This window comes from Vulpes lagopus, chromosome 5 (assembly GCF_018345385.1).
Source record: "Vulpes lagopus strain Blue_001 chromosome 5, ASM1834538v1, whole genome shotgun sequence".
NCBI lineage: Eukaryota > Metazoa > Chordata > Mammalia > Carnivora > Canidae > Vulpes > Vulpes lagopus.
The window spans coordinates 71008100-71023942 of NC_054828.1; the positions used below are offsets into that span (position 1 = coordinate 71008100).

General features: G+C 37.1%; 1 protein-coding gene across 1 annotated transcript in view; it reads right to left on the reverse strand.

Moving 5' to 3' along the window:
* Positions 1-7440: 7440 nt before the first annotated feature.
* ST7L (suppression of tumorigenicity 7 like) overlaps positions 7441-15843 on the reverse strand; it is a 114010-nt gene continuing 105607 nt past the window's right edge. The window contains exon 15 of the mRNA XM_041754681.1: positions 7441-7473. Coding sequence (XP_041610615.1) covers positions 7462-7473 — 12 coding nt within the window. The 3' untranslated portion in view covers positions 7441-7461. The remainder of the gene's footprint in view (positions 7474-15843) is intronic.

A 15843-nucleotide genomic window follows, 5' to 3' on the forward strand; every position in this document is an offset into this window, starting at 1 on the left:
TTCATTGTGGGGGTCACCTGGGTGACTCATTTGATTGTGTCTACCTTTGGCTCAGGCCATGATCAATGTCCTGGAATTGAGCCCTTTGGCAGGCTCCATGCTCAGCAAAGAGTCTGTTTGAGGATTTGTCTCCCCATATCCCTCTGCCCACCACCATCAACTTGTGCACTCCCACACACTCTCTCTAAAATAAATAAATAATTTTTTAATAAAAGAAAATAGAAAAAGTAAGCACAAGAAAGGAATGTATAAAAATCACAGCAGAAATTAGTGAAATGGAAAATAAAAACAACAGAGAAATATCAATGAAACCCACAGCTGGTAGAGCACCTGGAAGGCTCAGTGGTTGAGCATCTGCTGTTGGCTCAGGTCATGACCCCAGGGTCCTGGGATCAAGTCCTGTATCAGCTTCCCCACAGGGAGCCTGCTTCTCCCTCTGCCTGTGTCTCTGCCTCTCTCTGTGTGTCTCCCATGAATAAATAAATAAAATCTTAAAAAAAAAAAAAAAGAAACCCAAAGCTGGCTCTTTAAGATCAATACAATTGATAAGAGCCAGAATGATCAGAAATAAAAGAGAAAACACTCAGATGGCAAACCAAAGAAATTGACTTCCCACCAAGGAAACTATTAAGCCTATATGGTTTTATTGGTGAATCTTACAAACATTTAAAGAAAAATAAAATGAATTCTACAAAAACCCTTCCAGACTATTGAAGAGGTTGAAACACTACACAACTATTTGATAAGACCAAGAAGGAACATGACAAGAAAAGAAAGCTATAAACCAATATCCCTCATGAACAAAGATGCAAAAATCTTTTAAAAAAATATAAGAAACCAAATCTAATAATATATAAAAATACATAATGACCAATTGGAGTTATCTCAGGAATGCAAAATTGCTTTAACATTTGACAGCCAATCAATGTAGGGGCATCTGAGTGGCTCAGTGGTTGAATGTCTGCCTTTGGCTCAGGTTGTGATCTCAGAGTCCTGGGATCGAGTCCCCCATCAGGCTCCCCCCAGGGAGCCTGCTTCTCCCTCTGCCTATGTCTCTGCCTCTCTCTGTGTGTCTCTCATGAATAAATAAATAAAATCTTTAAAAAAAAAACAACAGAAAACCAATCAACGTAATGTACCATATTAACAATTCAAAAGGAAAACTATATGATCATTTCCATATTTCCAGGTGATAAAATTCTGGAGACTGGAGAATTAATTCCACAATGAAAGAATTTCTCATCAACATCACTGAAGATTACTTAAAAATTTCAAAGGCTCATGAGGCCTATATTACCATACTATGTTTTCTGGAAGAGTAACTTTCATGAAGTTCACTCTCAAGGAAAAGAATATTTTGGAATGTGGCTATGGTAATTATCCATAGAATACAATGTCTAATGTCATTGGGTTCTCATAATCATGTCCCAGTGTTTGTTTTGAAAAAAAAATAAATTCAGAATTTTTGAGTAAAAAAAAAAAGATTCAGGAAAAGCATTTTGACAAAATCCAACATCCATCTCAGGTAAAACAAACAAACAAACAACAACAACAAAAACAGTCATTAAACCAGGAATACGGAATCCCTGGGTGGCGCAGTGGTTTGGCACCTGCCTTTGGCCCAGGGCGCGATCCTGGAGACCTGGGATCGAATCCCACGTCGGGCTCCGGGTGCATGGAGCCTGCTTCTCCCTCTGCCTGTGTCTCTGCCTCTCTCTCTCTCTCTGTGACTATCATAAATAAATTAAAAATAAATAAAAAAAATAAACCAGGAATAGAAGGAACTTCCTCAACCTGATAGTGGACATCAGGGAGAAATCTACAGCTTACATAAAATTTAACTGTGAAAGAGTAAATGCTTTCCCCTAAATTAGGAATAAGGTAGTAATACCCATGTTCTATGAACATTAAATTGGAGATACTAGCCAGTACAATAAAACAAGAAAAAGGAACAAAAGATATCCAGATTGGAAAGGGAATTGTAAAACATCCTGTATTTGTAAACCTAATGTTCTAAGTATAAAATCTAATAGATTCTATTCTTTTCATTCTTTTTTTCAATTTTAAGTAATCTGTACACCCAATATGGGGCCCAAACTTACATCCCCAAGACCAGGAATCACATGTTCTACCAACTGAGCCAGATAGGCACCACTAATGGATTATATTTTTTAAAAAAAGAAAATGATACTAGAACTAATAAGTGAGTTTAGCATGGTTACAGAACAGAAGATATTCTTTATACTAGCAATGGAAATAGAAATTAATAAGCAATACCACTTAAAATAGCATCAAAATGTTAAAATATTTAAGGATAAATTCAACAAAACATGTGCAAGATTTGTACTCTGAGAACTACAAAACATTGCTGAGAGAATCTGAAGAAGACCTAATAAATGGAGAGATATACTGTGTTCATCAATCAGAAGACAATATTGCTAAAGTGTTAATTCTCCCCAAAATGCTCGACAGATTCACAATGCAATCCCAATCAAAATCTCAAAAAAAAAAAAAATCTCAATAGCCTTTTTTGTAGAAGTAGATCATTCTAACTTTTTTTTTAATGTGAAGAGTTTACATAGTCAAAACAACTTTGAATAATAAGAGCAAAAGTGGAAAATGTCACTACCTGATTTAGAGACTTCTTATAAAGCCACAGTAATTAAGACAGTATGGTACTGGCATGAAAATAAACAGATCAGTGGAACAGAAGACAGTCTAAAAAATAGATCCTCAAATATGCAGTCAAGTGATTTTTTTTTTTTTACAAATGTGTAAAAGAAATTCAGTGAAGCCAAGATAGTCTTTTCAACAAATGGTGCTGGAAAATTGGATATCTGTATGCAAAAACCAAACTTTGACCCATACTTCACATCATATACAAAAATGAGCTCAAGATACATATTGAACACCTAAATGTCAAACCTAAAACTACAAAACATCTAGAAGAAAACATAAGACAATGTCTTTGTGACCTTTGGTTAGGCTAAGATTTCTTATATGATGCCAAAAGCACTATCCATACAGAACAAACTGATAAATTGAACTTTATCAAAATGAAAAAGCTTCTGCTCTTTAAAAGACTCTTAAGAGAATGGAAAGAGGGCAGCCCAGGTGGCTCAATGGTTTAGCAAAATATGATGGTGAGTGATAATTGACTTAGTTGATAGCATGGGTAAAATTTTTTTTCAATTATTTAATCATGAATGTGATCCTATTCTGATATTTCTTTAATTTTCTCTTGTCATTCTTACTAGTCAGTATTTAGAATCCATGGATACAAGTTATATTATCTTTTTTATCGAGACTTTTGGAAGCAAAAGCCTGTAAGGAGGAACTTTTCTTCTGTAAAAATTTATTAATTTGTTTATTGAGCACTAATGTAAGTGGCTTGGAATACAATGCTGAACAAGAAGACATGGACTTGGGCCTAGTAGGATTTACAGTTTAATAAAGGAACATAGGGCAGCCCTGGTGGCTCAGCGGTTTAGCGCCGCCTTCAGCCCAGGGCGTGATCCTGGAGACCAAGGATTGAGTCCACATTGGGCTCCCTGCATGGAGCCTGCTTCTCCCTCTGCCTGTATCTCTGCCTCTTTCTCTCTGTGTGTCTCTCATAAATAAATAAAATCTTTAAAAGAGAGAGAGAGTATGGAAATATGTCATTGACTAGAAAATGGATTTTCAAGTCACATGTCTAACAAAGGGCTTATACCCAAAATATACAAAGAATTCTCAAAACCCAAAAGTAAGAAAACAAGCAACCCAATAAAAAGTGTGGAAAATATTTGACTAGAAACTTCAAAAAAGAAGATATACAAGACGCAAATAAGTAAATGAAAAAATGCTCAACATCAGTAGTCATTAGGAAGATGCAAATGAAAACCACAATGAGATAACACTACACACCTATTAGAATGGCTAAAGTTAAAGGGACTCTGCATAGTAAGTGTTGATAAGGATATAAGGCAACTGGAACTTCTGGTGGGACCATAAATAGTACAACTACTTTGGAAAATAGTTTGGTAGTTTCCTTAGGAGTTAAACATACACCTGCCTATCATACTATTCAGTCATCCCACTCCCAACATATTAACACAAAAGAAATGAAAGTAGATGCCTATACAGAGATTGTAAAAAAAAAAAAAAAATAGGAATTTTGTATAGTGACCAAAAATTATAAATTATCCAAATATCTATCAATAAATAAATGGATAAACGGTAGTATATCCATAAAATGAAATACTTCTCAGCAATTAAAAAGAATGATGTATCAATAAATGCAATAACATGGAAGATATAAAAAATAATTATGTTGTACAAAAGAAGACAGGTAAAAGGGGGGGAGATGGAGAGAGAGCGAGACCAAGTGGAAACAAGGTCTCAAAGGCTCTCAAGGCAAAGGAGGAGGAGCTTTTGAAGAAGTATGAGGCTGGCTTCAACTTATAATAAACTGTGGAAAGGTCAATCAAGGCAAATTGTGAAAATAGGCCATAAAACCCAGCAATTAGAGGTGTTTTGTGATGATACTGAGAACAATTCCAAATATACTTTTGGGTACCAAAACCAGATTATGGCACATTGAGAAATAAACAGAAGTTACAACAATTAAGTATGGAATTCTCCTTAATGGAGAGTGCAGACTGTGTTTTCATGAAGTTTAGTGGTTAAGGAAGGACAAAGAGCTTAGCTTTGAAAAAAAGTTTTTAAAAATATAGAGTTTACTTACAGACCAGGGCTAAGGGACAGACACAGTATGATTCATGATATGGACAAAAATAAAAGACCTTGAACCATGTATAAAATCCAATCTAAATGGAATTAAAACTGAAGTATAACATTAAACTATAATGCTATCTGAAGAAAATGTAAGAAAATATTTTTGTGATCCTTGGATAATGAAGACTTCTCAAGTAAAACCTAAGAAGTATAAAACCACGAGGTAAAAATGGATTAAGTTCAGACTTAATGGTGAGGAAGACCAAGAACCAGGACTGGAACCAGGAGATATCATCATCGTTTTATTTTTTTTTAATTTTTATTTATTTATGATAGGCACACAGTGAGAGAGAGAGAGGCAGAGACATAGGCAGAGGGAGAAGCAGGCTCCATGCACTGGGAGCCAGACGTGGGATTCGATCCTGGGTCTCCAGGATCGCGCCCTGGGCCAAAGGCAGGCGCCAAACCGCTGCGCCACCCAGGGATCCCTCATCATCGTTTTAGATCAGAAGGACCATGCTGTTTTTACTCGACAAGGAGAAGATCTTTTCATGTATATGGATATACAGCTGGTTGAAGCCCTGTGTGGCTTTCAAAAGCCAGTATCTACTCTTGACAACTGAACCATTGTCATCACCTCTCACCCAGATCAGATTGTCAAGCATGGGGATATCAAGTGTGTGTTAAATGAAGGCATGCCAATTTATCGTAGACCATATGAGAAGGGTCGCCTAATCATCGAATTTAAGGTAAACTTCCCCGAGAATGGCTTTCTCTCTCCTGATAAACTTTCTTTGCTGGAAAAACTCCTACCTGAGAGGAAGGAAGTAGAAGAGACTGATGAAATGGACCAGGTAGAACTGGTGGACTTTGATCCCAATCAGGAAAGATGACGCCATTACAATGGGGAAGGATATGAGAATGATGAACATCATCCTAGGGGTGGTGTTCAGTGTCAGATCTCTTAATGGGACCAGTAAATAACACTGCTGCTGGCATTTTATATGCAGTAGTGAATGAATGTATGACTATAATCATAGCTCACTACTTGTTATTGTTTTTGTTTTAATATTCAACTATAGTAGTGTTTTAAAAGTTAAATGAAGAATAAACTCAAATATAAAATCTCAAAAAAAAAAAAACCCAAAAAACAAAAACCATGACCATGTAGTCAGCTACATAAAAATTAAGGATTTCTGTTCAATTAAGAACACAATAGATAAAATTAACAGACAGTTACACTCAGAGGAGATAAATGCAACATCTAAAATTGTCATGGAGGGGCAGCCCGGGTGGCTCAGCGGTTTGGCATCTGCCTCCAGCCCAGGGTGTGATCCTGGAGACCGGGGATGGAGACCCGGGATCAAGTCCCATGTCGGGCTCCCTGCAGGGAGCCTGTTTCTCCCTCTGCCTGTGTCTCTGTCTCTCTCTCTCTCTCTCTCTGTCTCTCTCATGAATAAATAAAATCTTTAAAATAAATAAATAAATAAATAAATAAATAAATAAATAAATAAATAAATAAAATTGTCATGGAGATATTAAAATACACAAAAAGCCTAATAGAAAAATGGACAAATGGGCAGTTCACAGACTAATTATGTACAATTTTGCTGATAAAATATACACACATTAAAACTACAATGAGGGGCACCTGGGTAGCTTTGTAGGTTGAGCATCTGACTCTTGGTCTCAGCTTGGGTCTTGATCTCAGGGTCGTGAGTTCAAGCCCTGTGTTGGGCTCCATGCTGCATGTGGAGTCTACTAAAAAACAAAAAACAAAAAAACAAAAACAAAACAAAAAAAACCCACAACACTAAAATGAAATGCAACTTTATAAGATAATATCAAAAAGTTGAAAAATATCACCTATTGTCAAGAACAAGAGAAAATGGGAATTCTCATTCACCGCTTCAAAAGCATAAGCTGTGGAAGTTACAGTACATAGCTATAGTGAAAATTAAGCATCCTGAAACCCATCAATCTTAGATAAATATGCACACTTAAAGGTCAGGTATGAAGATGTTTGGGAAGGCAGTCATTGTGATAGCATGAGTTCAAGGTACTTTGAGGTCTATCATTGAGATAACAGATAAGTAAAATATGACAAATATTCATTATGGAATACAGTGCAATGCTTAGAAGCACTGAACTACACATATCTACACAGCAACAAGAATAGATATTTTTAACATAATAGTATGGGAAAAAATAAAAACCAAAGAGGTCTAAGATTAGTTGTATTTTAGTTGTATTATTGTTCTTCACAGGACTATACATCCCACCTATTGGATGAAACTTGCAATGCCATTGTTCCCAACAGGTATACTTCCTCATCCCATGGTTAGGATTAGATATGACTGGTGGGGGCAAATGCCAAGGCTAAACTGAAGTTTTAAGAAGCATTACAATGTCTTCCAATTCTTTTGCTATTTTCTTTTCAAGAGAATAGCATGTCCATCAGAAAGCTCTGATCTTTTTTTTTTTTTTTTTAATCTTGTAACCTGGATTCTAAAGTGAGAATATGGAGGTGGAGAACTTCAACCTCCAACCCACCATCACTATCATGTAATGTGAGCAAGAAATAAATGTCATAAGCCACCAAGATTTTAGTTGTTTGTTACTTCTGCAAACCTGACTCATATAAGGTCTATATCACAGTACAACCCATAAAAATTAAAAATAAGGAATACATACCTGAACAGCACATAAAGATACGTATATATCCAAGGGCATATATCAGCCACATTAGAGCAATGCCTATAAAACAGGGGAAGGGAATAGGAGTGGGGAATGGAGTAGAGGGGGGAAAGAAACAGATAAGAGAGAGCCTTTACACAGTTTGATGGTGGTCATGTGTTAAGAACTGAGGAAGAGGAGTAACCCAACTCTGTATACCTGAGGTCCAAAAGATAGTAACAGGCTCTGGAGCTGGGAGTAACTGTTGGAGGGAGGTTGGGAATTTAGAATCCAAGTAGAGAAAATCAGCCTTGGGATCACCAGCTCATTCTGAGAGAGAGAGACACTAATGAAGGCTTAGTAAAGGACTCAGTTTCCAATGTAATCTGTAGCAAAGATTTTCTACCATGTGCGAGTGAGGGGCTCAAATGGCTTCAAGAGAGAGATATAAGAATAATAAGTTCCTTTTCCTCAATTTATATTCTTTTTTTTAAAGATTTTATTTATTTATATGAGAAAGAGAGAGAGAGAATGAGCAGGAGGAGGGGCAGAGGGAGAGGGAAAAACATACTTCGCACTGAATGGGGAACCCAATGTGCAGCTCAATCCCAAGACTCCAAGATCATGATCAGCTGAAGTCAGACACTCAGCCAACTGAAGCATCAGTTGAGCCACCCCAATGCCCCAAAGAACTTGAAGCATCAGTTGAGCCATCCCAATGCCCCAAATCCTATCCATCTCCAAAGGCCTAGTGTTTCTTTCTCCCAGTAGACTAAAGGATCTTTAGGAGTCATACCATCTGGCAGGTAGAGTGCATTACACATGAAGGGTATTTCCAAAAAAAGGAAATCTAAATGAAAGTTAAAATGTCAGACAGCAAATTATAAGTGATAAATCAATGAGTCAAATAACAAATGCGATAGAATTTCAGAAGAGGCCAAAACATTTTGAGCTGGTCAAGAAAGGAAGGGTACATGGAGCAGGACCTGGAAAGATGAATAAGATTCTGCTAATTATGTAAACACAGGAAGAACATTCCAGGATAAGGGAAGTCTGTAAGCAAGGGTGAAGAGTTAGGAAGAATTGGGGGGGAAATTTAAGTTAGACTCCTACCTCATACTGCATACCAAAAATGAATTTCAGAGTATTAAAGGTTTAAGTGAAAGAACATATAATTTTAGAAAAAAATTGGAAGATTGGTTTTATAATTATAGGAGTGGAGGACACCTTCCTAAATAACACATTGAAGCATAAACATATTTTTATGACAAGTCTTCATAAATAAATTTAAGAGAAAAAGTAAAAGAATAGAGGAAACGTTTACAACACATATATGGCAAAGACTTGTTTTCCATAACACATAAAGAAACTTTTATAAATCAGTATGAAAAGAAACTCAAGACTTCTGATTTCTGGTCTGGCATAAGAAGCCTGGAAGTTGTCACTTGGTCCTAACAAGTAAAAAGTTGAACAGATGGAAAAATCAACAAATCTCCCTAAATCCCTCAGAAAAGTGAGGTCACAGGGCAAACCACTGCCCCCGAAATTGGAGAAAACAGGTGAATACAGAGAATCACAACTTACTGGAGCAGAAACCTCTGCAGGAAACAGTGCCAGGAAAACAAAGTAGGTAAGCTTACACTGTAATTGGCAAGTTGCCAGCAGCCGTCAGTATGACAAGTCTGAAAATTAAAAACTCCAGGAGAGGGATCCCTGGGTGGCGCAGCGGTTTGGTGCCTGCCTTTGGCCCAGGGCGCGATCCTGGAGACCCGGGATCGAATCCCACGTCGGGCTCCCGGTGCATGGAGCCTGCTTCTCCCTCTGCCTGTGTCTCTGCCTCTCTCTCTCTCTCTCTCTGTATGACTATCATAAAAAAAAAAAAAAAAAAAAAAAAAAAAAAAAACCTCCAGGAGAAACCAGTGATGAGGGACCCTCCCCCCCCCCACTTTTGTGAGTTTACCTTCAGGAGCATGACCTGATTCTCAGAGTGAATATTAGAGAAGGGTCCCCTCATGCTTCCAGCAGGGAGAATGGGCAAGTAATCATTTGGAAATACACCAGAGCATTTTGATCTTAACAAAGCCTTCCCTAGGGAGAAACTATTTAACCAGAGCCAAAACTATCTATGGTTTTTCAGAGCCTAACCAAATTGGTGAAAAGAAAATAATTCTAGCCCACTCTACTCTTCCATGTGGAAGAAGGGAAATTTCCCATTTCAGCCCACTCTATCTATCATTTGCCAACTAAGCAGAGGGGAGAAACTAGGAGAAACACTCGTAAAGTTCAGTCCAGAGGCAAATGTTCATTAAAAGACTACAAACTAGTCACAGGACCATCATGGGCTTATTTACTGAAGTTCCCATTACCTCAAGTCCAGCTATTAAGGAAAAAAATCACAACATAATAAAAGGGTTAAAAAACAGGAGTGGATCAGTCAGTTAAGTATCTGACTTTTGATTTTGGCTCAGATTATGATCTCATGGGTCATGAGATCAAGCCCTGCATTGGGCTCTGTGCTCAGCGGGAAGCCTGCTTGAACATTCTCTTCCTCTTCCTCTGTCCCTCCCCCAACTTAAGGGTGCATGCACTCTCTCTCTCTCTTTCTCTAATAGATAAATAAGGGGTGCCTGGGTAACTCAGTCAGTTAAGCATCTCACTCTTGATTTTGGCTTGGGTTGTGATCTCAGGGTTGTGGGAACAAGCCCCACATTGGGCTCTACATTCAGCATGGAGTCTCCTTGTCCCTCTCCCACTGCCCCTCCCTCCACTCACTCTTTCTTTCTCAAATAAATAAATAAAAATAAGAAATGAATAAATAAATCTTTAAAATATAAATAAAAGGATAAAAAACACAGTTTGAAGAGACAAAGATTCATCAAAAACAGACTCAGGCATGGTAGAGATGTTGACAGAGAATTTAAAACAATTATGATTAATATGCTAAAGGCTCTAACAGATAAAATAATAGGTAGGGAATGTAAGCACCTAGGTATATAATATTCCAATTGCAGAAAATCAACAATACAGAAAACATCTTGCAAGAAGCCAGAGGGAAAAACCACCTCACTGATAGAGGAGCAAAGATAAAAATAACATTTGACTTTTCTTCAGAAACAATTCAAGCAAAAAAAAAAAAAAAAAGAAAGAAAGAAAGAAGGAAAGAAACAATTCAAGCAAGAAGAAAATGAGTGAAATATTTAAAGCACTGAGAGAAAAAAAACCTACCAACACAGAATTCTATACCCTGTGAAATTATCTTTCAAAAAATGAAGGAGAAATAAAGACTTTCTCAGATAAACAAAAATGGAAAGAATTTGCTGCCAGCCAACTTGTCTTGCAGAAAATTGTAAAAGAAATTCCTCAGAGATGTGAAATGATATAGGTCAGAAACTCACATTCACATAAAGAAAAGAAAAATATCAGAAAAATATAGGTGAAAGTAAAACAGAAATTTATTATTCTTATGCTTAACTGATTGAACAGACAGGCTTGTTCAAAATAATAATAGCAATAATGTATTTTGAGTATGTATGCTTAAGTATATACATATGCTTATGTATGCTTAAATATAAGTGAAATGAATGACACAATGATACAAAAGACAGGAGAGAGGAATTAGGATTATTTTGTTATTATAAGATACTCATACTACCAGTGAAACCATATAGTGTTATTTGCAAGTGCACCTAGATTTGTTATAAATGTATATTGCAAACCCTAGGGTGACCATAAAAAAAGAAGTATAATTGATATTTAAGAAAGGACAGAAAATGAAATCATATAAAATGTTCAAGTAAAACCACAAAAGGCAGAAAAATAGTAGCACACAAAAAAATAGGAACAAAGAACAAAGGCAACAAATAGAACACAGAAACAAATATGGTAGACATCAATCCAATTATAGCAATAGTCACTTTAAATGTCAATGGTCTAAATACATGAATTAAAAGAGAAAGATTGTGGGGCACCTGAGTGATTTAGTTGGTTAAGTGTCTGCCTTCAGCTCAGGATCTCACAGTCCTGGGATCAAGCCCTGCATTGGGCTCCCTGCTCAGCAGGGAGTCTGCTTCTCCCTCTCTCTCTCCTTTTGCACCCTACCCCTGCTACTCACACATGCATGCACTCTCTCTCTCTCTCTCTCTCAAATAAATAAATAAAAGAAAAAATAAATAAAAGACAAAAGATTGTCAGAATGGATTAAAAAAGAAGACCCATCTGTATGTTGTCTACATGAAATCCATTTTAAATATAAAAACACATAGATTAAAAGTAAATAGATAAAGAAAGCTGTATTGTGCCAATGCTAATTCTAAAAAGCAGAAGTTGCTGCATTGATTTCAAAGCAGACATCAAAATAAGGAAAAAGAGGCATTATTTTTTTATAAATTTATCTTTTATTGGTGCTCAATTTGCCAACATATAGAATAATTACATAATAATAAGGGGTCAATTTTTCAAGATGACTTAGAAATCCTTAATATGTATGTGCCTAACAACACAGCATCAAACTACATGAGGGAAAAATGGATAGATCTGCAAGGAAAAATAGGTGAATCTGCTACCACAGTTGGAAATTTCAACTCTAGACTATCAGAAATAGATCCAGAAAGCAGAAAATCAGTAAAGACATAGTTGAATTCAACAGCACTATCAATCAACTGGTTATGATTGACATCTATTGACCACCTCATCAAACAACAGCAGAATATACATTCTTCTCAAGCTCATATGTAATGAGCTTGATATGTTTCCTGAGGTGGAGGAAACAAAATAAAAAACTATTGGAACTACATCAAAATAAAAATCTTTGCACAGTGAGGGAAATAATCAACAAAACTAAAAGGCAACCTACTGAATGGGAGAAGATATTTGCAAATGACATATCCAATAAAGGATTAGTATCCAAAATTTATAAAGAACTTATAAAACTCAACTCCCAAAAAACAAATAATACAATTAAAAAATTGGCAGAAGACATGAACAAGACATTTCTCCAAAGAATTCCAGATGACTAATACATACATCAAAAGATGTTCATCATCATTTACCATCAGGGCAATGGAAGTCAAAACCACAAGAGATATCACCTGTCAGAATGGGTAAGATCAACAACACAAGAAACAACAGATGTTGGTAAGGATGTTGAGAAATAGGAACACTCATGCATTGTTGGTGGGAATGCAAACTCAGGCAGCCACTACGGAAAACAGTATGGAAATTCCTCAAAAAGTTAAAAATAGGACTACCCTAGGACCCAGCAATCACAATATAGAGTATTTACCCCCAAAATACAAAAACACTAACTCAAAGGGATGCATGCACCCTTATTTTATAGTAGCATTACATACACACACATATATATACACACATATATATAACGGATTATTATTCAGCCATAAAAAAGAATGAAATCAAAAAAAAAAAAAAAAAAAAGAATGAAATCTTCCTATTTGCCACAACATGGATGGAGCTAGAGTATAATGCCAAGCAAATTCAGTCAGTCAGAGAAAGACAAATGCCATATGATTTCACTCATATGTAAAATTTAAGAAACAAAACAAATGAACATGGTGCGGGGGAAAGGAGAGGCAAACCAAGAAACAGACTCTCAACTATAAAGAACAAACTGATGGCTACCAGAGGGGAGGTGAGGGTAGGGGATGGGTTAAATGGGTGATGGGTATTAAGAAGGGTACTTGTGATGAGCACTGGGTGTTGTATATAAGTGATGAATCACTAAATTCTACATCTGAAACTAATATTACACTGTATGTTAACCAATTTGAATTTAAATAAAAATTTTAAAAAATTAAAAATAAACATAAGTGTAGATGCAAAAATACAAAAAAAAAAAAAAGAAAAAGAAAGAAAAAAAAAAGAAAACCCAAAACAAACAAAAAAACCCCACAACTCTATGCCCACAAATTTGATAGCCTGGATGAAATGAACCAATTCCTTGAAAGACACAATCTGCCAAAACTCACACTCAAAAAATAGATGATCTAAATGGCCTATGTTTATTAAAGAAATTGAATCAATAATTTATAACCCTCCAATATAGAAAGTACCAGGCTCTGTTGCATTCACTGGTGAATTGTACCAAACATTTAAGGACAAAATTATATCAACTCTACAATCTAACTGGAAAATTCACAGATATGTGGAAATTAAACAATATACTCCTGATGAATCAATGGATCAGAGAAGAAATCAAAAGGGAAATCAAAAAATATCATGAGACAAAAGAAAGCTGAAACACAACATACCTGGGGATCCCTGGGTGGCTCAGCGGTTTAGCACCGCTTTCAGCCCAGGGCCTGATCCTGGAGACCCAGGATGGAGTCCTGCATCAGGCTTTCTGCATGGGGACTTCTACTCCCTCTGCCTGTGTCTCTGCCCCTCAGTCTCTCTGTATCTCTCATGAATAAATAAATAAAATATTTTTTAAAAACAAGAAAGAAAGAAACACAACATACCAATATGGGACGAAGCAAAAGCAGTTCAAAGAGCAAAGCTTATCATAATAATTGCTTACATTAAGAAAAAAAGAAAGATCTCAAATAACCTAACTTTATACCTGAAAGACCTAGAAGAAAAAGAATAAACTAAGCCCAAGGTTAGCAGAAATAAATGGAATAGTCATTACAAACACAACAGAAAAGATCAGCAAAACTTAGAGCTGATTTTTTAAAAGATAAAGTTGACCAATCTTTAGCTAGAGTAATGGAAAAAGAAAAAGACTCAAATAAAAATAAAAAAGGACACATTACAGGGAATACCACAGAAACGCAAGGGTTCAGAAGAGACAACCATGAACAATCATACACTAAGAAATTGGATAATGTATAAACAATGGATAAATGCTTAGAAACATACATCCTACAAAGACTGAATCAGGAAGAAACAGAAAATCTGAATAGATCCATAACTGATAAGGAGGTTGAATAAGTAATTAAAAATCTCTCAATAAAGAAAAGCCCAGGACCAGACAGCTTCACTGGTGAATTCAATCAAACATTTAAAGAATTGGGCAGCCCCGGGGGGCTCAGCGGTTTAGTGCCATCTTCATTCCAGGGTGTGATCCAGGAGACCCGGGATCGAGTCCCCTGTCCAGCTCCCTGCATGGAACCTGCTTCTCCCTCTGCCTGTGTCTCTGCCTCTGTCTCTCTGTGTCTCTCATGAATAAATAAATAAAATCTAAAAAAAAAAAAAAAAAAAAAAAAAAGAAACATTTAAAGAATTAATGCCAATCAATCTTTGGGGTGCCTGGGTGGCTCAGTCAGTTAAGCATCTGCCTTCCACTCAGGTCATAATCTCAGGATCCTGGAATCCAGCCCCACATCAGGCTCCCTGCTCAGCAAGGAGTCTGCTTCTCCCTCTCCTTCTGGTCCTCCCCCTGCTTGGGCGCTCTGTGTCCAAATAAAATCTTTATAAATAATTAATACTAATCTTCAACTCTTCCACAAAAACTGGTGAGGAAAAAACACTTTCCAAACTCATTTTACAAGGTTACTATTACCCTGATGAAGGAAGGAAGGAAGGAAGGAAGGAAGGAAGGAAGGAAGGAAGAAGGAAGGAAGGAAGGAAGGAAGGAAGGAAGGAAGGAAGGAAAGGAGGGAGGGAGGGAGGGAGGGAAATTAATTACAGGCCAATATCCCTGATGAATATAGATGCAAAAATCCCCAACAAAATATCAGCAATCTGAATTCAACAGCATAATAAAAGGATCATACACCCGGGCACCTGCGTGGTTAATTCCGCTAAGCCTCTCTCTGCCTTTGGCTGAGGTCACGATCCTGGGTCCTGGGTTTGAGCCCTGCATCAGCATCATCAAATGGCATCAGACTCCCTGCCTGAGTCTGTTAGTCCCTCTCCCTCTGCACCCCACCCCTCTTGTGTATGTTCTCTCACTTTCTCAAGTAAACAAGTAAAACCTTTGGGAAAAAGAGGATCACATGCCGTGATCAAGCGGGATTTATCCCTGGGTTGCAAGGATGATTCAACAGGTATGAATCAATCTCATGATTACACGGAGGATGTGGAGAGGAGGACCAGAGGTAAATGTCTTCCTCATCACATCAGATCCAGGCTGCACACCATCAACATGACTTACCACCGCTGATGCTGACTTTGATCACCTGACTGAGGTTTGTCAGCTTGCTGCACCGTAAAATTACTCCCGACCCCTCCTCCACCCCTGCCTTTTACTGTTCTGGACCCTAGTCAGGAAATCCCAACCTGGAGCTCACACTTAGGGCGTAGCTACGTAAATTACCTGGAATTCTGCATGGATTTCCGTCTCTACCGCCGCCCCTCTTGTATTTGATTTACTCACGTATTGATGTCAGTACAGATCTATGCATATTTATTTATATTTTGGGTTATAATCCAAAACTATTTTGTTACTCCAACTGTGCAACTTTGTCCACGGGAAGCACTCCCAGCGGGCTC